The sequence below is a fragment of the Nerophis lumbriciformis genome, linkage group LG14 (genome assembly GCF_033978685.3).
Source record: "Nerophis lumbriciformis linkage group LG14, RoL_Nlum_v2.1, whole genome shotgun sequence".
Taxonomy (NCBI): Eukaryota; Metazoa; Chordata; class Actinopteri; order Syngnathiformes; family Syngnathidae; genus Nerophis; species Nerophis lumbriciformis.
Window position 1 is genome coordinate 18245404 of NC_084561.2, and position 23958 is coordinate 18269361.

The window sequence follows — 23958 nt, forward strand, 5'->3', positions numbered from 1 at the left end:
TTCTGGCCTGCAGGACATCCCAAGTTAAAAAGGAAAAAAAAATATATATATATAATTTTTTTAATTTGTCCTGTCCAGTCGTTAAGGCAAATCCTACTGTTGATGTAGATGCCTATATCTGCTGTACAGATTTACTTGACAAAAGATGAAGTGTGGGATACTTCTCTCATTGCCTTATTTGTATTTGACTTTATCAAATGTTTGGATATATTTAGTGAGGGGATAGAAAGAAGAAACACAGACAGAGGGGGAAATTGTGAGACAAGCGTAGGACAAGAGAAAAATCAAACAGACAATTTATGTATGTATATATATATATATATATATATATATATATATATATATATATATATATATATATATATATATATATATATATATATATATATATATATATATATATATAATTTATACATATATATATTATATATAATTTATAACTATACATACATTATACAGTATATATACTGTATATACATATGTATATACAGTATATATATATATATATATATATATATATATATATATATATATATATATATATATATATATATATATATATATATATATATATATATATATATATATATATATATACACACATATATTATATGCCAAATTCTTTTAATCCAATGTGGCCCCCGATTTAAAAAGTTTGGGCACCCCTGGTTGATAGGCCCTGATTGGACAACTGAGCGTAGCCCAGGAGATAAAGCCGAGTGGTGAAGCTAGAAGCTCACTCTCTCGCTCTCACTCCAGCTGATCGCCGTGTCCACTGCTGCTTCCCCACGACTCGCTATATTAGTGAAAACATCGAGTGTAATATTCTATATGTGCGAAATAAACGGTTCACTGAAGAACAAGTGTTTGTCTTTTATGTTACACGTCTCTTTTACATAATTGAAGGCTGGTCCGGGATTAACAAACCCAAATGATGTTATGTTTTAGAAGATCGGGGACTGTTACATTGCCTTACAGCAAAGCAAAAGTTTAAATTAGAATACCAAAACATATTGAGTTGATTTTCTTTATTATTTTAAGTTGCTGCAACAAAGTTATTTAGTTTAAATCAATTTAATATAATCAAAAAAGTGACTTTTACAAAACCGTCAATCAATATGTATATAGTGGAATCACTACAAGGGATGACATAAGCTGTGTCCCATATCAGGGTCTGAATCTTTCGGAGGACCCGGCCTACGCAGCCTTCGAAGGATGCGTCACCCGTTGTTAAATGGGACAGTCTAGCCTGCAAAAGCACGCAAAGCATCTTGGGATATGGGAGGCCACGAAGGATAGTCGCGGTGCATCCTCCGAATACAGGGAAAAAGGAGGGCGCGTTCGTCGGCTGCATTTGGAGGAGACTTCGAATTTGAATGAATTGGGACAGCCTTCGCGCAGCCTTGAGACGTAAGCGGCCTTCAAATTCGCCCTTCGAAGGATGCAGACCCTGAATTAGGACACAACTATTGAGCCATGGCTTCATATTTGGCCCATTTTTCTTCTTCTTCTCTTTTTTCCCTGTGACGCTTTGGTTTGATTGATTGATTGTTTGAGACTTTTATTAGTAGATTGCACAGTACAGTACATATTCCGTACAATTGACCACTAAATGGTAACACCCGAATAAGTTTTTCAACTTGTTTAAGTCTGGGTCCACGTTAATCAATTCATGGTGGCATTCAATCAGCATCGTCCACCATTAACACATCAAGGCTACACTAACTCATATCGACTCATTGATCGCTCATTCACGTTATTTAACATTGTTGCACTATATGTTTGAGACTTTTGAACTATGATTCCACAATTATACAATATTAACAACTAAATTATTCAAATGTTATAAGCAGGGGCGCCGAAAAGGGGGGGGGGGGGGGGGGGTAAAGGAGACGGATTCTAGGGGCCCATGATGGAGGGGGGCCCAGAGAGGCCCCTAATGATGATGAAATTATAATACAGAAAAAATAATGACACTGTGTTGGGGGCCCTGTAAAGATTCTTTTCATGGGGCCCAAAATCCCTAGCGGTGCCCCTGGTTATAAGGAATGTCTATTATTCAAATTCATGGAGTGGTGCCACCTGTAGAGGGCGCCCAGCCAACACATACTGTAGACCCTGACCTGATTTGTAAATAAGCACAATAAAATATGAATCCTTGTGGTGCCCCTATAATACAAATTGCCCTTGTGGCCCTAAAAGAGAAAATGAGTACATAAATAAAGCAGAAATTTACAATATAAAACATTGAAAATGACAAGAAAAAAGAACATTATAAAGTGACTCGATGATGGTCAGTCAAGTCTGAATAATATGACATTTACACACACAGTCCAATATCTGATGAATATATTTCTTCATTTCTTAATAGTTTTGGTGATTATTTATTTTAGCAAAAAAGAAAAACAATACTCCAGTATGTCATCAAATGTATGAAATTGTCAAAAAGCATATTTAATAGCAGCAGGGCTTCTATGGATTTCTTACTGACTGAAAGATTTTTTTTTCATAACATGGAATCTGTCATTTCTCAACATCTCAGCAAAACCGACAAGGACACGAGGTGAGGAGTCGCCAAACATTTGCACACAAACCACCCGAACAAACCGCACAACAAAGACCTCTTAAATATATAACACATCTATAACACCTCTTCAAAGTTTATTTCCAGAAATGCATACCTGTATAGATCATGTATCGCACAGTATTTATACATACAACTGAAATGGTATTTTTGCATCTGTTTTATCTTGTCCGAACGGTTTCAATGCAGCAAACAGCTAAAAGCGATAATTATGAAACAAAATTAAGACTAAAAAAGGCTAAATAATATTGAAACTTCAGTATCAATGTGAGATGTGTATTTAGACCTGATAATATCATAATGGGTTATGCTGGATGGTTCATTCTTGCCATCTATCGATTCAAATATACACAGTATCAGTACCAAGGGGTGTCCCGATCCAACGTCTGATATCAGCAAAAACACAAGAATCGGATCATGCTATTTTGCATCAAAAAGGTCCCATATACCGTATTTTTCGGACTATAAGTCGCAGTTTTTTTCATAGTTTGGCCGGGGTGCGACTTATACTCAGGAGCGACTTATGTGTGAAATTATTAACACGTTACCGTAAAATATCAAATATTATTATTTAGCTCATTCACGTAAGAGACTAGACGTATAAGATTTCATGGGATTTAGCGATTAGGAGTGACAGATTGTTTGGTAAACGTATAGCATGTTCTATATGTTATAGTTATTTGAATGACTCTTACCATAATATGTTACGTTAACATACCAGGCACGTTCTCAGTTGGTTATTTATGCCTCATATAACGTACACTTATTCAGCCTGTTGTTCACTATTCTTTATTTATTTTAAATTGCCTTTCAAATGTCTATTCTTGGTGTTGGGTTTTATCAAATATATTTCCCCCAAAAATGCGACTTATACTCCAGTGCGACTTATATATATTTTTTCTTTCTTTATTATGCATTTTTGGCAGGTGCGACTTATACACCGGTGCGACTTATACTCCGAAAAATACGGTAATCGCTCTAATACAAGCAGTCCTGCAGAGCGTTTACTTTAAAGTTATTTACAAAAAGTGAACATGGTAGGATATAGGCTTCTAGGAGCTACACAACAGCTAAGTACACAATAGCACACAAGGTAGACAGACGTAATACGTGTCCTTAAATGAACAACACTGCAGTCTAAAACAATATAAACAAGGATCAAATAATTAAGTGTTGCATATTACTTACAGATACGAAGTCTTTAGAGCAGAAGCGTGTTAAAAAGAATCCAGTAACAGCCTTGTCCGCATCTTTTAATTTACTGAGCTTAACATGATTTTTTTCATGAGTAATATTGTTGTATCCGTGAGTCATTTCACTAAACCAAGCCTTTTCCAACATTCAACACTACAAAACGATACAAGAGTGTATTATTTGTGCTGATATCGCATTGGATTAATATCGGTATCAGCCAATACCGAAAGGCCCCAATATCGATATTGTATCGGAAGTGAAAAAATTGTTCCGGGACACCCCTACACTGCAAAAACTGAAATCTAAGTAAGATGAAATATTTCAAATAAGGGTGATATTTGCTTATTTTCTGTCTGATAAGATAATTCTTCTCACTAAGCAGATTTTATGTTAGAGTGTTTTACTTGTTTTAAGTGTTTTGGTCCTAAATGATCTCAGTAAGATATTACAGCTTGTTGCTGAGATTTGATGACCTATATTGAGTAAAACATGCTTGGAACTAGAATATCAACTGTTGCAAAGCTGTGTCATCAACACTCACAAGTATAAAACTGCTTTTTTAAAGTAATAATTTCTTATTTCAAGCATGAAAAAAAATATCATGACTGACACAATTGTGTCTCATAATTAAAACAGATGACAGCCAAATGGACTTTGCTGTTTTATTTTCAATGAAACAATAGAAAATACGTACTCATATAGTAGTACAGTTGTTATTAGTGAGAATATACTTATTTTTGGGTTTATTGAGGTTAGCTAATTTGACTTGTTTTGGAAAGTCTTGACAAGCCAAATTTTCTTGTTTTATTGGCAGATCATTTTGCTTAGTTCAAATAAAATACCCCTAATTTTTGTATTTCTTTTTCTTGTTTTTGAACACTGACTTTTTGCAGTGTACTGATGACAGTGAATATTTTCACTTCTCTTCTACGCTTATTTTACGAAAATATATTTGTTTTGTTGTTGTGTTTGTTAAATTTTTGATATTGTTGTATAATTCAAGAAATCTAAATGAGAGCTAAATGCAGGTTTTGCTTTTGTTGTGTCATTTTGCTCAAACAATGGCATGCAAGAGGGAATATTTGTACTATTTTGTTGATTATTTTCTTATATACTTGGATTTCTATTTTTTCATTGTTCACAAATAAGTTTGTTGATAAGATTTTTGGTGTTTTATTCTGATTTAAAAAAAAATAAAGGCAAAAATAAAGAAAAAAATCATTCAATGATCTTGAACAATTTCAGCAGAAAGTAACGGTATCAGTATTGGCAATACTGGCCCTGTGTCTACTTGGTATCGGATCGATACCAAACTACTCAGTAACTCCACTGTTGACGTCTTGTTCGCATGATTCAAACCAGATAAAAAAAAACAAGGTACTGTAAACATCAGGTGGATTGAAATGGCTGTCAAATCCTACTTATAAATACACCCATGGAAACAATAAAAGATGAGATGGGAACCCTGAAGACCCAGAGGTTGCAAAGAGTCTGAAATAAGGAGAACAAGCGCACCTGAAGAGCTGGTCTCGGCAAATTTCAGACTTTTCCACAGGCTGGTTCTTTGGAAGAAAGAAGGAAAAGGCGATGGAGAATGTACCCACTTGGAAGGGTGAAGGAGGAGAGCTGGGATCTTTAACATGCACAGTCCTGGTGAGGCGGAGCAGGCTGCTCTGTCAGCTGAGGCCCCTGCTTGGCCCCTGTGACGGCGGGATCGCCAGCATCCAGGCTCTCGGACATCTTTTCGCATATAACGTCGACCAGGCGCTCAAAGGTCTGCTTCACGTTGATGTTGTCTTTGGCGCTGGCCTCGAAGAACTCGAAACCTGGTGTGAGAGAAGTTTAAATAGTATATATAGCCATTCTAAACCGTGGTATACCAAAACAAAATCACCTAATTAAATATTCAAACACAGTGTCACTATTCAAACTGTAAGTACACATTTAATATCCATCCATTCCATCCTTTTTCTACCGCTTGTCCCATTCAGGGTCATGGGGGGTGCTGGAGCCTATTGTTAGAATAATTATATCTAAGTTATCACAAAACTTTGTGTTACATTGAGTTCCCAGCGAGAGGACGAAAGCTGTCTTTAATCCTACCAATCAAAAGGCTTGTAAAACTCCACTGTGTACGATGGGAAGCAACATGAAGGTGTTCTGTTTCTTTCATGTATTGTAATCAACAGAAGGATATTGTCTGACCCAACTACATAAGCGAAGAGGAAGCAGGACCAGACTCCCCTCCAGGCACCGCTTCTTTGAACTGTTTTACGACCTTTTCTGTGAACTGTTTCCGACCTTTTCTTTTGAACTGTTCTGTAACCAAAGGCGATGGCTGTTTACGACCCACGACCCTTAGAAAGAGCCGTTGCCATGTAATCAGGGAAAGTCCAAATAAAAGAGGTGGCGTACAATCTTTCGCCAGAGCGTGTTGAGACACTATGCAAGGGTACAGTGTCCAGGCGTCTCTCCTCAATTTGAGCCAAATTTAATTCTGTCTCTGTTTAGTTCAGTGGTTCTTAACCTTGTTGGAGGTACCGAACCCCACCAGTTTCATATGGGCATTCACTGAACCCTTCTTTAGTGAAAAATAAAATGTTTTTTTTTCAAATTCAAGACAAAGTTATATGTTTTTGGTAACACTGTAGTATGGGGAACATATTCTAAGTAACAAAGACTTAATTTAGAGTTATTTGGTTAGGGTTAGGGTTAGAGGGTTAGGGCCAGGGTTAGGGTTATAATAAGGCCATGCCGAATAAGTACTTAATAATGATTAGTTAAGAGCCAATATGTTACTAATTTGCATGTTAATAAGCAACTAATTAATGGTGAATATGTTCCCCATACTAAAGTGTTACCATTTTTTATTACTGGTGCACAAAATGAACCGTGCATGAACATCACCTTGTTCAAAGAACAAAACCAACACAGTGCATAAACTCACAACAAATTACACACCTGCAAATCAGTCTGACTTCTGCTGTTGTCGTATCCGTAATACGCCGATAGGGAGAAGTTTTCATTTACATGATGAGTCGGGTGTGTCTTGACCTCCGCCGAACCCCTGAGCCCGACTCACCGAACCTTAGGGTGCGATCGAACCCAGGTAAAGAACCACTGGTTTAGTTCCTTGCTTCTTGTCTCATTTAATAGATGTCATCAGTGTTTGAACCTGACACCTATCTCAGCTGCATTCGGGCGGAAGGCGGGGTACACCCTGGACAAGTCGCCACCTCATCGTAGGGCCAACACAGATAGACAATATTCACACTCTCATTCACACACTAGGGCCAATTTAGTGTTGCCAATCAACCTATCCCCAGGTGCATGTCTTTGGAGGTGGGAGGAAGCCGGAGTATCTGGAGGGAACCCACGCAGTCCCGGGGAGAACATGCAAACTCCACACAGAAAGATCCCGAGCCCGGGATTGAACTCAGGACCTTCGTGAGGCAGACGCACTAACCCCTGTACAACCGTGCTGCCCCAATATTTAATGTATACTTGGTAAATAACACCTCTGCCTTGTTTTTAATAAATATATAGGCCTACTACGCTACTGCATTTTAATATAGGTCATTATGGTGGTACTTGGAGAGCCAATATTTCTGAGGTGGTACTTGGCGAAAAAAGGTTGAGAACCACTGTTATAGGAGATGATTATTTGCATCATTGGCCTGTGTACTATATGTCATTTTCATGGCCACCGTGGGAGGGGAACATGAAGCAAAAAGACATTCAAAGCAAAGCAAATAAGTTTAGAAATACAAATCAATTGTTGCTTCTTTTTGTGTTTTCTTTATGAAAGTGTAAGTCAACCCTGACGGTGGGAGAAACAACACACATAGGATGCCTAACAAAGAATCACACATACAAAGTATGTATACTCTGATCTAGCACACACAAAGCTAATCTATTTAGTGTTTCTGTTTTCTTTAATATGGGTATTTTTTATTTCATTTTATTTGTTATTCTATTTTTTATATGGCCTTAACAGTCTCCTGAGTTGAACAGCGAATGTTGTATTTGTGTGAATAGGGGGGCAGTTATTGTAAGTTTATACTTCTTTCTGAAACTTTTCATGCATGACTCATTTTAACGTTGTATCGATTATTTCTATTTGATATTGACTGAATGAAGTTGTGGGGGGGGCGTGGCCTGCGGACCTGCAGCGAAGCGGGGTGTGTCAGGACCGGCTTCAAGATTAGTGACAGATGCGTAGATGACACAGCTGTGAGTGTTTGTCGCTCTGTTAAAGGCAGCAGTCGGGAAGGAGAGGGGGTTGTTGATGGTGGAGAACAAGCGAGAGCGAGAGAAACTTTAACATGGCTGAAAAGCACAAGAAGGACAACTTATTGTAAAATAAATCATTGTTCACAAAGATGAACACGGCTGTCATGTCCGTCATTGGTGGTCCAGAGAACCCGGAGGAGCAAGACCTCCACAGAAGTAGAAATAAAAAATGGAATGGAATGCATTATATGCAGATTATCAAAATGCCCGCAATAGTGGAAGGAAGAGATGCAAATATGATCATTTAACGCTCGCAATGTGAATTATCAAGACTAGGATTTTTTTTGCAAGCGTTTTTTTGCGTCTCTGTTTAGAATGTTTCCAACGTGCGTGCAAACTGGCACAGTTACACACAAACATCTGTGGGAAGGCAGGCGAACACGCTGCAAGGACAGACGATGGACAGAGAATCCTCTGCCCTACGTGTGCGTGCCAACATATTTGGACTGCCATAAATGAAAAAGTATGACGTATCTATTCAGCAATATTATCTTATAATTTTAGAGCTGCTCAATAACTTAGGGCTGATTAAAATAACTTAAAATTATCTCTTTTGATGTCTGCTGGTGATTCTTTTTTTTTGGTGTTTTTTTGCATATTGGAAATTTTGTAAAATATCTCTATGTCTTTCAACATATAATTTTAATGCATTTTTGCATGCATTTCTGGATCCTTCCAAATACGCCATCACAACACCTGCGCTTACCACTGCACAGCTTTAGTGTCTTCAAAATATGTTCTGTTGTCTTGATTGCACTTCTACAGTATATCGCTGAGAAAAAGTGGTGTGTGCTGCATATTCCACAACATGACAAAAGAGCAAAGGTTGGACCATTGGAGTATATGATTAAAGTTAAAGTTAAAGTACCAATGATTGTCACACACACAAATCATTTTTGGTGATTTAACCCCCAATTCCAACCCTTGAAGCTGAGTGCCAAGCAGGGAGGTAATGGATCCCATTTTTATAGTCTTTGGTATGACTCGGCCGGGGTTTGAACTCACAACCTACCGATGTCATGAATGTGGAGGGAAATGAGCGTCTCCTTGGACATACCTGGTTGTGCTTGCAAAATCCTCAAATAAATAAGGGCTTTATGTTGATTGGCAACACTAAAAATTGGCCCTAGTGTGTGAATGTGAGTGTGAATGTTGTCTGTCTATCTGTGTTGGCCCTGTGATGAGGTGGCGACTTGTCCAGGGTGTACCCCATCTTCCGCCAAATGCAGCTGGGATAGGCTCCAGCACACTCTGCGACACCGAAAGGGACAAGCGGTAGAAAATAGATGGATGTGGGTTAATTTGAGTCTTTATTACATAATCTTTTTTGACACTGAATTTATGTAACTGATTTTTTTGCATTTGAATTTTGTGAACTTAATAGATCAAATTATGCCAACAATTTCATACTTTTCTTTAATGTACCGGAAGTAGACATTGAGGTTTGAAGCAACAAATATTTCTGCACAAAATTTTTTTTTTTACACAGAATTTTAAAATTTTAAAACACTGTATTTTGACAAACTGAATTTTTAAACACACACATTTTGCTCACAAATTCAATCAAATTATGCAGACAATTTTACGAAATAAAAATTTGTGACCAAAATTGGTGTGTTTGCTAAAATCCAGTGTTTTTAAATCAAGTGTGTAAAAATTAAGTGTAAGAACATTCAGTGCTTCAAAACTCGAGACCCACTTAAATGAAACTATGAAATCAAATAAAATGAACATTTATTGAAATTGTCAGCATAATTTGATGTGAAAAATGTAGTTCACAAAATGTAAACGCAAAAAAATGAATTAACATAAATTCAGTGTCAAAAAAAGTTTTCGTAATAAAGACACACATGTACCTCCAGACGGGGTCTGTACCATTTTTGCGCGGATAGTCTTAGTAGATCACACACTGCACACTCACACAATTTTATAGTTTGCACACACTTTTTAGCGCGTGTTATTTGGATCTTAGTAAATGAGTGTTTTGTTTGTACTTACCGAGGTGTTCAGAAAGCTGCCGTCCTCTGTCTCCACTCACCGTGCGCTCGTCTTCCATGTCACATTTATTTCCTACGAGCAGCACCTGGGCATTGTCCCACGAGTATGTCTTAATTTGTGTGGACCTAAACAAACACAGTCATGATAGCATATCATTAAGTCACGATTAAAACCAATTAGTCCATTGATTAGTCTTAATGAGGCAGGTAAGCGATGCATGCAAGGTTGAGTGCGATACTCGACAGCAACCAGCAGGGCCACTGTTGTTTAAGTCTCACTAAATTTTATATTCTTTTTATCTGTAAGACTCAAGTGTTGGAGAAAGTATTGTTGATAAAACATATTTGTGTAAAAACATTTTTGAAATACTGACATTCTAAAAGATTAGTTAGCTGACTGTTAATTTTCAAGGAAATTAGAGTCAAACATCCAAAAAACATCAAATAGGTATTGTGGAGGGGGGCGTGGCCTGCGGGCCTGCCGCGGAACGGGGTGTGCCAGGGCCGGCCTCGAAGACAGCGACGGGTGAGTAGATGGCCCAGGTAGGCCTTGTTATCTAACCTGTCGCCTGTATTAGCAGCAGCCGGCATGAGACACGTAGTTGGAGTTGGACACGAGCTCAGAAAAATACATTTTGCTGGAAAGCAAAATCCTTGCAGAATTGATGAAAATAAAACAGTCTTATACCCTGAATTCCGGGCTCTCCTGGCAGTGTGTGGTGGTCAGAGGAACCCACTAAAGGGCAACCTCTATTTCCCCAAATTATCTTATTATGTTTACTAATATCCCAGCAGGCACAAGACATTAAAACAACGTTGAGGACTTGTTGAATTGGGTCCTGACGTTGAGCCACTCAAACTTAACGTTGAAACAACATGCTTTGAAACAACGTTTAATCAATGTTGGGTTCTGGCGTTGATTTGACCATTGAAGATTGATCATTTCCCGACCAATATTTTACAACACAAATACGACATGCTTTTTGACGACATCTACCGTATTTTCCGCACTATAAGGCGCACCGGATTATAAGGCGCAACTTCAATGAATGGCCTATTTTAAAACTTTGTTCATATATAAGGCGCACCGCATTATAAGGCGCACCTTCAATGAATGGCCTATTTTAAAACTTTGTTCATATATAAGGCGCACCGCATTATAAGGCGCATAGAATAGACGCATAGAATAGACGCTACAGTAGAGGCTGGGGTTACGTTATGCATCCCGTAGTTGCGAGACCTGTTGTGGCTCAATATTGGTCCATATATAAGGCGCACTGGATTATAAGGCGCACTGTCAGCTTTTGAGAAAATTTGAGGTTTTTAGGTGCGCCTTATAGTGCGGAAAATACAGTATTCAATGTCAGGTTGTGACGTTGATTTGACCATTGAAATTTGGTAATTTCCCGACCAACAACGTGGATCCAACCTTAAGACATCAACGTTGTCTCAGTTTACAAATACAACTATTTTGCAACGTTGTTTCAAAGTCACTTTTAAAGGACATGTACGTATAATCAACGTTGTATCAATGTCTTGTGCCTGCTGGGAGGAGTGTCCCGATACAATTTTTTTCACTTTCCATAGGACACTCATACTGGAGCACCTAGTATGGGTCGATACTGAGCTGATACGATATCAGCACGAATCATACATATACGTATTATTTTGTAGTGTGGAATATTAGAAAAGGTTTGAACAAAAAAAATATTTCAACAGAGCACAATGGTAGGTTTGAAAAACACTAAGATATTTATCATTAAATATCTGGAATGGACTTATGTTGTCTTTCAGTTAAAGTGGAGTGGTAGATGTTTTTGGTAACACCTAGTGGTCACAATAATTCACTAAATTAAGCTCATGATGCAGTACATTGAATGATGCGTACACGTTTGTTACTGGATTCTTTCTAATACACTTCTGACTTTGTATCTGTAGGAAATATGCCACGATAATTATGTGGTATTTGTTTGTATTGACAAATGTTGTGTTTTGAACTGCAATATTGTTCAATCAAGGTCACTTATTAAAGTTAAAAAAGTGAAAGTACCACTGATAGTCACACACACACGCTAGGTGTGGTGAAATTACTCTCTGCATTTGACCCATCCCCTTGTGAGGGGAGTAGTGAGCAGCAGCGGTGGCCACACTCGGGAGTCATTTTGGTGATTTAACACCCAATTCCAGCCCTTGATGCCGAGTGCCAAGCAGGGAGGTAATGGGTCCCATTTTTATAGTCTTTGGTATGACTCGGACGGGGTTTTAACTCACGACCTACCGATCTCAGGGCGGACACTCTATATGTTATCTGGTGTGCTATTGTGTGCTTAGCTGTTGTGTAACTGCTACCTCCCAGTGGCCCATAGCCTACCATGTTTACTTTTTGTCAATGACTTCACCAAAAAATTGCACTTTTGTGTATAAGAGATTTTAGATGCAAGTTAATATAATCTGATATTTGTTTTTTTTTGCTAATATTGAACCCATTACCATAAATTAGAATTAAATCATATACAGGGTTCCTCAATTATCGCAGAGGTTATGTTCCAGACCAGGGGTGTCAAACATACGACCCGAGGGCCGGATCAGCCCCGCGAACAGGTTTTATCCGATCCGTGGGATGAGTTTGCTAAGTATAACAATTAACCTGAAATTATTGAATGAAAGAAACAGCTGTTCTAAATGTGTCCACTAGATGTCACAATAGCAATTCTTTGTATCTTTGTAGATGATGCTACATATGTACAAAATAAACCATCATCAGTCGAGGAAAATGATCAAACTACATAAATAACATACTGTAATTGGATTTTGATATAATTTTTTTTATCTTGATAGATTGAAAATGAATCTCAGGATTCTAAGAACATTACTGTCATATTGAGTAAAAAACACATTTTTGTGTTTGCAAACCTTACAAAAGCATATGTTTCTAGTAAAACTCACAAATATACATTATTTAAGGCATTATTAGACAAATTGCATGTTTCATTTTTTTCATTTCTTTTTATTCCTTTCATGAAAATGCATATATACAAGCCATGTACAGTTGACACTTTCATTGTTTTTTTTGTTCCTTATACATTTCCATGATCAGAAAGGAGCAGATGGAAGAATACTGTTCTCATATTTATCTGCCCCCTTTTTAACACAAATTATTTTAAATGACTTTATAACTGTTCCCTCCACCAACACCCGAACTCCAACATACATTTTTAATTTTTGTTTAAGCATTTTCACAATAACACGAAAATCAGTTTCATATAATTCCAGTTGTCTCTTTTTGTGACTCTTTTTAAATTCAAAGATATTCTTGCAACTTTTTAAGTCTTTCTTTAGAGAATTCCATGCTTTCACACCAGCAACAGACATTTGTATCAAATTTGTTCGCACTCTTGGATGTTTAAAGTCATACGGCCTTCTGTGGTTCTCATCTTCAGACGTGAACCACAGAAGAACGGAAGAACTTTATTCATACTTGCCAACCCTCACGGATTTTCCGGGAGACTCCCAAAATTCAGCGCTTCTCCCGAAAACCACCCGGGACAAATTTTCTCCCGAAATTCAGGCGGAGCTGGAAGCCACGCCCCCTCCAGCTCCATGCGGACCTGAGTGACGTGTCAACAGCCTGTATTCATGTCCGCTTTCCCACAATATAAACAGCGTGCCTGCCCAAACACGTTATAACTGTAGAATGATGGAGGGCGAGTTCTTGGTTTCTTATGTGGGTTTATTGTTAGGCAGTTTCATTACCGTCCTCCCAGCGCGGTAACAACACACAACAACAGCAGTCATGTTTTATTCTACCGTAAAGCAGTTCGTCTGCCGTAAACAGCAATGTTGTTGTAATATATTGAGTTGGAGGCAATAACCAGGCGAGGTGATGAAGTACGTCTCTTTACTGTAGACTTCAGAACAGACTCACACACTTGACGTCAGGTGCGCAACACCACGTAAATCGTTGGCCAACCAAAAAGTAACCCCAGTACGCTATAGCCAACATTCACCAGGAGATGGCAACAGACAAACATAGATCACTCTATTACATTCCTCCCCTTTTAGAAATGTAGAAGTTACTCAAAATAAATAAACAAGCCAACCAAAAAATGCAGCAGCTCAATTAAAAAACTGTACTCAAGCCACATTCTTTTTTTTTTTTTTAGTACTGAACTCTTAACCCTCATTTGTAAACAATAACATGCTTATTATACAAACAGTATTCGTACACCTTTAACACAGATTTGTATACTGTCTTTAGAGATTCAGTTTTTTTGGTGGTACTCGAAACCTTTCTGGGTACCTGCGAAAGGGTGTTCAGCATGGTTAGAAAAATAGTGACAGAGAATAGAACAATGATGGACAGTTCAACCCTTAACTCAACAATGAGTAGATGAGTGTTATGTGTGTGTATATGTGTAAATAAATGAACACTGAAATTCAAGTATTTCTTTTATTTATATATATATATAAATATATATTATATATAAATTTAGCTGTAAATATACTCCTCCCCTCTTAGCCACGCCCCCAACCACGCCCCCCCCCCCCCCCCCCACCTCCCGAAATCGGTTGGCAAGTATGACTTTATTTCTAGCTTTGAACATCACTAATAGAGTATGCAATTCTACAATGTCTTTTAGTTTTAATAATCCTGCCCTAATGAAGAGTGGATTTGTGTGGTCTCTATATCCTACTGTAAAAATGATACAAATTACTCTTTTCTGTGAAAGAAATAAAGGCATTATGTTGCTGTGATATGTATTTCCCAATATTTCTCCACAATAATTGAAATAAGGTAGAATAATTGAGCAATATAACATTCTCATTGTATTATATGGGAAACTGTATTCAACCTTGTTCAAAATAAATACGCTTTTATGTTTTGTTTAGGGGTTATGTTTAACTAACTGTCATATTGAGTATGACAGTTATACTTCAACATTATCACATAATTTATTCCGAAAATATAAATAACGACAAATAAAGATAAAATACTGTTAATCGTAACAGGTAATTGTAAAAAAACAACAACGAAAAAACAACATTATGATTTGTACAATTCCAGAATGTGCTTGTTCTATTTTTAAACAAAGAAAACAATATGAAGTTGTCTTTATTTTTAAGTTATCGTGCCGTGACTTTACCAGTCCGGCATCTAAAATGAGTTTGGCACCCCTGTTCCAGAAGATTTAAGTGGGTGCTCAACTCCCAATGTACTCAATAGTTCTTTAAAACGTGATGCACTGAGACTATGCATGGTAAGTGAACTGCAAAGTTGCATTGTTCCATCTGTAACAATATCTTCAAGTTTGTCCCCAAAGCAGTAGTTGTTGCTCACATACCAGTCCTGGACGGCGTTGAAGGAGTCCTCGTTGGTGATGTCATACATGAGGATAAAGCCCATGGCTCCTCTGTAGTACGCTGTAGTGATGGTGCGATAACGCTCCTGACCCGCCGTGTCCTTGAAAACAAAAAGTGAGCACAAAGCGCTTGACTGGTGTCTGCAATGATGTCATCTGCTATCACAGACATTTTACAAAGAAGATGTTTTGACGAGCTGTCCACATTGTTTTGAGGGGTCTTAATAAGATGAAAATACTGATCGCTCCTGCTGTCTCTTCTTATTCTCTGGCAGACCAGGGGCGCATGAGGTTACATTCATACCTCCACCTACGATATGAGGATGGAACGACAAGCTACAGTCCTATCATAATGTGTTTATGAACAAGGGACGAACAGGTAGCTCCACATCATTTTGTGGCGGTCCAAATAGAGTTAAAAAAAAAATCAACTTAATCAGAAAATCTAAATAATCTGATTTGGCAATTTTGTCTCACACTGACAAGGGTATGTAAACATCCATCCATCCATTTTCTACAGCTTGTCCCTTAGGGGTTAGTGGGGGGTCGCTGGAGCCTATTATTATTCTTAACTCTTTCATTTATTTATTTCTTCTTATGCGCTCATAAGAAGAAATTAATAAATGAAAAGTAAAAACTATAAAATGTATGTGTGGAAGTTGCTTCTAGCAGTTCCACTGTAGACACGGCACAGGAGCCAAGCGTGCAGTTTTTAACAAAGTTTTTAATGCACATAGATTTTATCAAAGTCTTTTTCAGTCACGTCCGTATCCTCTCTCCCCCCCTGCTCTCGGCCGCTCACTGTTAAAGACAACAGATGATTAGATTAACACGTACCACCTGGGAAATCTAATCACCTGTCATGTCTCGCCGTCAGCACATGCCCTGCCCCCATCCGATGGTGCTCTTCCTCAGCACCATAGACAGAGGCGGTGACCTTTGCTCCTGCAGGCGTGCTGGCCACACCTCCCTCCACAGTATGTAAACATTTTATAGTTTTTACTTTTCAGCTATTAATTTCTTCTTATGAGAGTTAAGAATGCAATAAAGACACTCACTCAAACATGTTTTAAAAAAAAAGGATGGTTAAGTTGTTTTTTTTTAAACAATGGTTAAATAATACTCAAAATTGCAGGTGTTTATGATGTTGACAGTTAGTATGAACCACATTTCCATGACTTTCTGAGGGTACGTTTGCTTTGAAATATGAACAAAATCAGAGGATGAATAGGAAGACTACAGTGCATGCAGCTCAGTTCACAATTCACACATCATGTGCATGAATAAAATATGATGTCTTGTCTTCCCTTTCTACTCAGATTACAAGAATATAAAGACATCTATTTATAGAGATGCAGTGCTGCCGATGCACTTTACATACCATTCTGCTCAATCACTCAACGTGCTACTAAGTGTAGGTGTTGTTATATAAGACACACTATTTGTCATCTGGATGCATTGCCATGCAAATATATCACATTTAAAAAAAATCTGAATCAAAAATAGAGTTAAAAGTGGGGCCACATGCTGACATATGCTCAACTCATCGTGCTTAATTTATTACAGCATTTGGGAAGCCTGTAGTTGATTTTTATTATGTTAATGTTATATTTTAATCAACATGTGATAGCAGGGACCCTGCCATTCAAAACTAGGCTACTACATTACTAATGATTAATGTAGCATCAAGGGTTGGAATTGGGGGCTAAATCACCAAAAATGAGTCCCGGGCACGGCCACCGCTGCTGCTCACTGCTCCCCTCACCTCCCAGGGGGTGATCAACGGTGATGGGTCAAATGTAGAGAATAATTTCGCCACACCTCGTGTGTGTGTGACAATCATTTGTACTTTAACTTTAACTTTTAACTATAGCTGAAAAAATAGTACAATAGCAATAGGAGATACTATTCATCCCTGAACACCATGGAGTTCATGTAGGCTTTATGAAGCAGTTACATTATTATATCAACTATCAGAGACAGAAACTCTTCATTTAACATAATGTCCTTTTTTGCTGCTTCAACACAGAAAAAGGTAAAGTGAAATAACTTAGTTGTAAACTGTAGGTCAATAATGCTTGTCTTTCTCTCAGACAGAAAGGGCTTTACTGTCCGTAACACACACACGCACGCACGCACACCCACACACACACCGCAAAATGAGCTAACGTTACGCTAAAAGCTAATTAGCCTTCACCTAAAGGACTGCGAGCGAGCTGAGCTGCCGCTTATATTTCTAGAACGTCAACGGGCTCATAGTGATGTTACTAGTAGTTGACTAGGAGGTGCAACAAATGTTTTTCAGGAATTGGGCTTAGCCCCTTAGTTCCCGTGAAAGGAACATGTTGGACAATTCCATGCTCCCAACCTTGTGGGAACAGTTTGGAGCCGGCCCCTTCGTCTTCCAACATGACTGTGCACTAGTGCACAAAGCAAGGTCCATAAATACATGGATGATAGAGTCTGGTGTGGATGAACTTGACTGGCCTGCACAGAGTCCTGACCTGAACCTGATAGAACACCTTTGGGATGAATTAGAACGGAGACTGAGAGGCCTTCTCGACCAACATCAGTGTGTGACCTCACCAATGCGCTTTTGGAAGAATGGTGGAAAATTCCTACAAACACACTCCGCAACCTTGTGGACAGCCTTCCCAGAAGAGTTGAAGCTGTGATAGAAGCTAAAGGTGGACCCACATCATATTTAACCCTATGGGTTAGGAATGGGATGGTACTTTAAGTTTATATGTGAGTCAAGGCAAGTGGCCAAATACCTTTGGCAATATATTGTATAGTGTTTTTCAAGCACAGCAAATGGACACTGCACTAAAACAACATGAAAACAAAAACATACTGTAGGAATTACATGTAATTTAAAAAGCTCTTACGTGATGTATTGCAGCGCATCTGGAAAGTATTCACAACGCTTCACTTTTTCCACATTCTGTTATGATACAGCCTTATGACAGAATGCAATGAATTCATTTTTTGTCCTCAAAATTCCACACACAATACACCATACTGACAATGGGAAAAGTTTCCATTTTTTATTTTGCAAATTTTATTTCAACAAAATAAAAAAATCACACGTTCATAAGTAATCACAGCCTATGCTCAATACTTTGTTAATGCCCCTTTGGCAGCAATTACAGCCTCAAGTCTTTTTGAATACGATGCCCCAAACTTGGCACACCTATCTTTGGGCAGTTTTGCCCATTCCTCTTTGCAGCACCTCTCAAGCTTCCAGAAGGACAACCATCTCTGCAGAAAACCACTGTGGTGGGGGAGTGTGATCAGCGCTGCTTGCAGGAGGAAAAGTCACCGCCGCTGTCCACGGTACTGAAGACGAGCACCATCGGGCATGTGTTGACGGCGAGACACAGCTGGCAGGTGATTAGATTTCACAGGTGGTACGTGTTAATCTAATCATCTGTTGTCTTTAACAGTAAGCGGCCGGGAGCAGAGGAGGCAGGAGGATACGGACATGACTGAAAAGTCATGTTCTGGGAGAGAACCCGATTACTGAAAAATGTTATCATTAAAACCTTGTTAAACCTGCACGCTGGACTCTATTGCCGTGTCTTCAGTGGAACTGCTAAGAAGCGACTTCTCCAACCACCAATTAGGCCTGTGTGGTAGAGTGGCCAGACGAAAGTCAATTCTTAGTAATAACTTTGCCAAAATGCACCTGAAAGACTTTTAGACCATGAGAAACACAATTCTCTGGTCTGGTGAGACAAAGATTAAACCCTTTGGCGAGAATGCCAGGCGTCATGTTTGGAGGAAACCAGGCACCGCTCATCACCAGGCCAATTCCATTCCTACGATGAAGCATGGTGGCGGAAGAATCATGCTGTGGGGTTGTTTTTCAGCGGCAGGAACTGGGAGACTAGAGGGAAAGATGAATGTAGCAATGTGCAGAGACATCCTGGATGAAAACCTGCTCCAGAGTGATCTCAGGCTGGAGCAACGGCTCATCCTTCAGCAGGACAACTACTCTAAGCACTAGGGGTGTGGGAAAAAATCGATTCGAATTCGAATCGCGATTCTCACGTTGTGCGATCGATTCTCATTTAAAAAAAATCAATTTTTTAATGTTTTTTTTATTTTTTTTAAATTATTATTTTATTTTATTTTTTGTAATTTTTAAAAAAAATTAATCAATCCAACAAAACAATACACAGCAATACCATAACAATGCAATCCAATTCCAAAACCAAACCCGACCCAGCAACACTCAGAACTGCAATAAACAGAGCAATTGAGAGGAGACACAAACACGACACTGTCAGGCTTGTCCCTGACAGTTTGGTCAAGTTTTAGTTTTTCCTCTGTCATTTCCTGTCAACGCTCTTATTTTGGTTATTTCCTCATTGTCTCCCCGAGTGCTGCTTCCCCTCAGCTGCGGCTGATTGGCACCTGGCCACACCTGGGGTCAATCAGCCAGCTGCTATTTAAACCTGCCTTCCCATCCAGTCAGTGCTGGATTATTGTCGCTAATACTTGTTGTCACTACTACCTGTCATAATACTTGTCGTTGTAGCTCTGTCTACTTTTGTTCACTCTGCTCATGTCATAGTTCCTTCGTGTCACAGTAAGTGTTTTTGTTTCTTGTCGACAGTTAGCCTTTGTGCTATTTTAGTTCATAGCCAAGTTTGTTCTCCGCCTTGTGCGCGCCTTTTGTTTGTACCCTTTTGTTAGTTTTTTTTGCCATAGTGTTAAATTAAATCATGTTTTCTTGTACCAAGCCTGCCGCCATCTCTGCATCTTGGGGTTCGTCACCAACATACTCTGACAGACACAGAACAAACCAAAAGTAGTGAAACAAAAATGAATATTATCAACAGTATCAATATTAGTTACAATTTCAACATAGCAGTGATTAAAAATCCCTCATTGACATTATCATTACACATTTATAAAAAAAAAAAAAAAGAAAGAACAATAGTGTCACAGTGGCTTACACTTGCATCGCATCTCATAAGCTTGACAACACATTATGTCCAATATTTTCACAAAGATAAAATACGTCATATTTTTGGTTCATTTAATAGTTAGAACAAATTTACATTATTGCAATCAGTTGATAAAACATTGTCCTTTACAATTATAAAAGCTTTTTACAAAAATCTACTACTCTGCTTGCATGTCAGCAGACTGGGGTAGATCCTGCTGAAATCCTATGTATTGAATGAATAGAGAATCGTTTTGAATCGGGAAAATATCGTTTTGGAATCGAGAATCGCGTTGAATCGAAAAAAATCGATTTAGAATCGAATCGTGACCCCAAGAATCGATATTGAATCAAATCGTGGGACACCCAAAGATTCGCAGCCCTAGTAAGCACACAGCCTAGATATCAAATGATTGGCTTTAGGACAACTCTTTAAATGTCATGAACATCTTTGGATAGATCTGAAAAAGACTGTGCACCGACGCTTCCCATCCAACCTGATGGAGCTTGAGAAGTGCTGCAAAGAGGAATGGGCGAAACGGCCCAAAGATAGGCGTGCCGAGCTTGTGGCATGGTATTCAAAAAGACTTGAGGCTGTAATTGCTGCCAAAGGTGCATCAACAAAGTATTGAGCAAAGGCTGTGAATACTTACGTACGTGTGATTTCTTATGTTTAATGAATAGGCATTGAAATTGTTGTTTTACATTGTCATTATGGGTATTGTGTGTAGAATTTTGAGGACAAAATTTAATTTATTCCATTTTGGAATAAGGCTGTAACATAACACAATGTGAAAGAAGTGAAGCACTGTAAATACTTTCTGGATGCATTATACATGGCAATACAGCGCTCATCATTGAACGTTAACACACTAAATACTCAAAACATTTTCATCGACTCAACTGAGAGGTTTGCTGAAATGGGGGATGGGGATTTTGCATGTGCGTGTGTGTGTGTGTGTGTGTGTGGATATGTGAAGCTATATTCTCAGAGATGTCTAGTAATGGGGGAAGGGAAGACCGGCACCGCTGTCTTTTTTCTGATTGGCTGATTGTGCCTTATTTCCTGGAGGCAAGACCTGGAAAAGGCTGACAACAGAGTAAAAACACACACACACACACATACTGGTTATCATTTGGAATGGGGACCAAGTTTTTGATCATCACTTGTGGGGACCACCCTTTCTACAGGTTGTGGAGGCATAAAATAAATGAGGTGAAATGGCCACTGCCCAGTTAGCTCATACACGTCTTTAAATCTCTGGATTGATGAAGTAATGTGCTGATCATTCTTACTGGGGACCCTGGGGAAAAATAGTTAATATGGTTCATGGGGACCAAATTTAAATCCATCCATCCATCCATTTTCTACCGCTTATTCCCTAAATCATTTTGCATAATTCACACACATTTGTACGTGACTACTGAGGACCATTTAAAAAATAATTTAAGAAAAAGTTCAAATGAAATATGACATGATCCTCAGAATACAGCACTACAGCCGTCCTCTTATAGGAAGTTTCACCACTTAAATGTTAAATCCTGCATCTTCTGTGACATTACTGAAAACTGCTATTTAGCAGCAATGAAGTTGTCTGCAACTCCAACTACCATATATAGAAGGATGGAAAATTATGAATGTGAATCATACTTTAAAGGTAATAATGTTTTATAATCACGCTGTATGAAAATGTCATCCTAAGGAACACTAAATCAGATTTAGTTTTTGGAAAAATATATTAGTTTTAAGTAAGGATGGATATCATACAGAATCACAGTACAGTATTAATGCCAGGATAACAAATGTTTCACTTTTCAAGAAAATAAATTTTCTGACTAACCAGTAAACATGTTTTATAGGCCAAAGCTTAAAAATCACTTAGGCATCTTCACAATGGATTTGACTATCATTTAAAAAGGTTTCCCTTTAGAGCAGTGGTCCCCAACAACCGGGCCGCGGCCCGGTACCGGTCCGTGGATCGATTGGTACCGGGCCGCACAAGAAATAAAAAATAAAAATAAAAACTTTTAATTTTTTTTTATTAAATCAACATAAAAAACACAAGATACACTTACAATTAGTGCACCAACCCAAAAACACCTCCCTCTCCAATCTACACTCATTCACACTTATTCGCACAAAAGGGTTGTTTCTTTTTGTTATTAATATTTCTGGTTCCTACATTATATATCAATACAGTCTGCAGGGATACAGTCCGTAAGCACACATGATTGTATTTTTTTATGACAACCCCCCCCCCAAAAAAACATACCCCCACCCCATTTGACCACTGCTTTAGAGTATTTTATTTTATTTATTTATTTATTTTTTTGTCGTAAAGAAATACAATCATGTGTGCTTACGGACTGTATCCCTTCAGACTGTATTGATGTATATTGATATATAATGTACCGGTATATATTGTGTTTTTTATGTAGATTTAATAAAAAATAAAAAAAAATAAAAAATTAATACATTTTATTTTATTTTTTATTTCTTGTGCGGCCCGGTACCAATCGGTCCATGGACCGCGGCCCGGTGGTTGGGGACCACTGCTTTAGAGGACCTGTTTTTTTGTCCCCATACTGTCAGAGGTCCCCTAAAGGTGACTGTGTAAACAGAGCGATGTCCCCATTAAGCAAGCATTGCCAGAACACACACACACACACACACACACACACACACACACACACACACACACACACACACACACACACACACACACACGCATGCAAACATGTTATGTATACCTATCTTTAAGAAAACATGAGTGTATACATATAACCCCCGGCACTTTAATGAACCTATTTGTACAACGAAGTCTTAACATTGAAACCTTGGTAGCTCCATTTCTACAAGTAAATAAGACGAGACTAGACTTCCTTTTTATTGTCATTCAAATTTGAACTTTACAGTACAGATAAGAACGAAATTTCGTTGCATTAGCTCATGGTAGTGCAGGATAAAAGAGCAATAAGGTGCGGATATAAATAAATAGATTACTGTACAGATAAATATATTGCACTTTTGCATATGCATCCAGGTTTATGGATGTATGTTATATTGTCTTTATATTCCAGCGAGTTAATCCATTTTTGGAGCGGAATTGAGGGGATTATTATGATGCGTATAGTGTGTAATAAGCGTATAATAAGTGACAATAACAGAAGTTCTATATACACAAACCCCACAGTGCAATAGTCTCCTGCACATCTAGCAATCTCACTACAACCAGCATCATTCTGAAACACCAGTTGGAAGCATTTCTCTTCAGCTTTCAGCATCCTACTCAACTATCAGGACATTTCATACTCTTGACTGAAGTAAACCCACACAACCTTTATTCAAACACTATATTGTGTTGACGACCCCGGACATCCTCCCTCAGAACCTGCGTCCTCCGCAGTAGACGTGTTGTCAACTTTGCACATTTCGGGACAAAATAGTCCAGTTATGCAGAGGACGCTAGACCATCCCTTTGTTTTAGAACACGTTGTCAGGTTCAAACACTGATGACATCTATTAAACAGACAAAGAAGCAAGGAATTAAACAGAGACATAATTAAATTTGGCTC

General features: G+C 38.3%; 1 protein-coding gene across 1 annotated transcript in view; it reads right to left on the bottom strand.

Annotated features, from left to right (window-relative positions):
* Window positions 1–577: 577 nt before the first annotated feature.
* rab3ab (RAB3A, member RAS oncogene family, b) overlaps window positions 578–23958 on the bottom strand; it is a 37065-nt gene continuing 13684 nt past the window's right edge. The window contains exons 3-5 of the mRNA XM_061975949.1: window positions 15411–15529; window positions 10070–10194; window positions 578–5604 (exon numbers count right to left, since the gene is read on the bottom strand). Coding sequence (XP_061831933.1) covers window positions 5414–5604; window positions 10070–10194; window positions 15411–15529 — 435 coding nt within the window. The 3' untranslated portion in view covers window positions 578–5413. The remainder of the gene's footprint in view (window positions 5605–10069; window positions 10195–15410; window positions 15530–23958) is intronic.